Here is a 406-nt window from a genome sequence, read left to right as displayed (position 1 = left end):
GTGTGTGAGTGCACGTGAAAGGTCATTTGGGTATCCAGGTCCAAGTCAGGGTCTGAGGACATGGTCCGAAGACACAAGAGACAGCGCAGAGAGAGGTTTGGGTATGTATGAGTGTGTGTGTAGGGGGGGGGGGTCGCTAGGACTCAGAGAGACAGACACAGACACAGACACAGCTAGAGCCGGAGAGGTTTGCGAGAGGGGGCCCCGGGTGGGGGTGGGGGAGGGGGGCCCTAGGACTCGGAGGAGGAGCGCGAGCCCATCTGTGCCAGCGAGCGGTAGATGGAGGAGTTGAGGAAGCGAGGGTAGGAGTCTCTGTGCATCAGCGTGTAGATCTGCAGCTGCGCGTCCTCAAACGTCTGTTGCGTCGGCTCCGTCATCTTCTTGTTGATCCCCTCGCGCACGCGCG

General features: G+C 60.6%; 1 protein-coding gene across 5 annotated transcripts in view; it reads right to left on the bottom strand.

Annotated features, from left to right (window-relative positions):
- Window positions 1-212: 212 nt before the first annotated feature.
- The window catches only part of rgs19 (regulator of G protein signaling 19), a 65,299-nt gene continuing 65,105 nt past the window's right edge, over window positions 213-406 (bottom strand). For all 5 annotated transcript variants that reach the window (XM_063208834.1, XM_063208835.1, XM_063208837.1 and 2 more), the window contains one exon: window positions 213-406. This exon is cut by the window's right edge and continues 13 nt beyond it. In XM_063208834.1, coding sequence (XP_063064904.1) covers window positions 231-406 — 176 coding nt within the window. In that variant the 3' untranslated portion in view covers window positions 213-230.

This window comes from Engraulis encrasicolus, chromosome 10 (genome assembly GCF_034702125.1).
Source record: "Engraulis encrasicolus isolate BLACKSEA-1 chromosome 10, IST_EnEncr_1.0, whole genome shotgun sequence".
Lineage (NCBI taxonomy): Eukaryota > Metazoa > Chordata > Actinopteri > Clupeiformes > Engraulidae > Engraulis > Engraulis encrasicolus.
The sequence above is the reverse complement of the archived record's forward strand: the minus strand, read 5'-3'. Positions and strand labels throughout refer to the sequence as shown.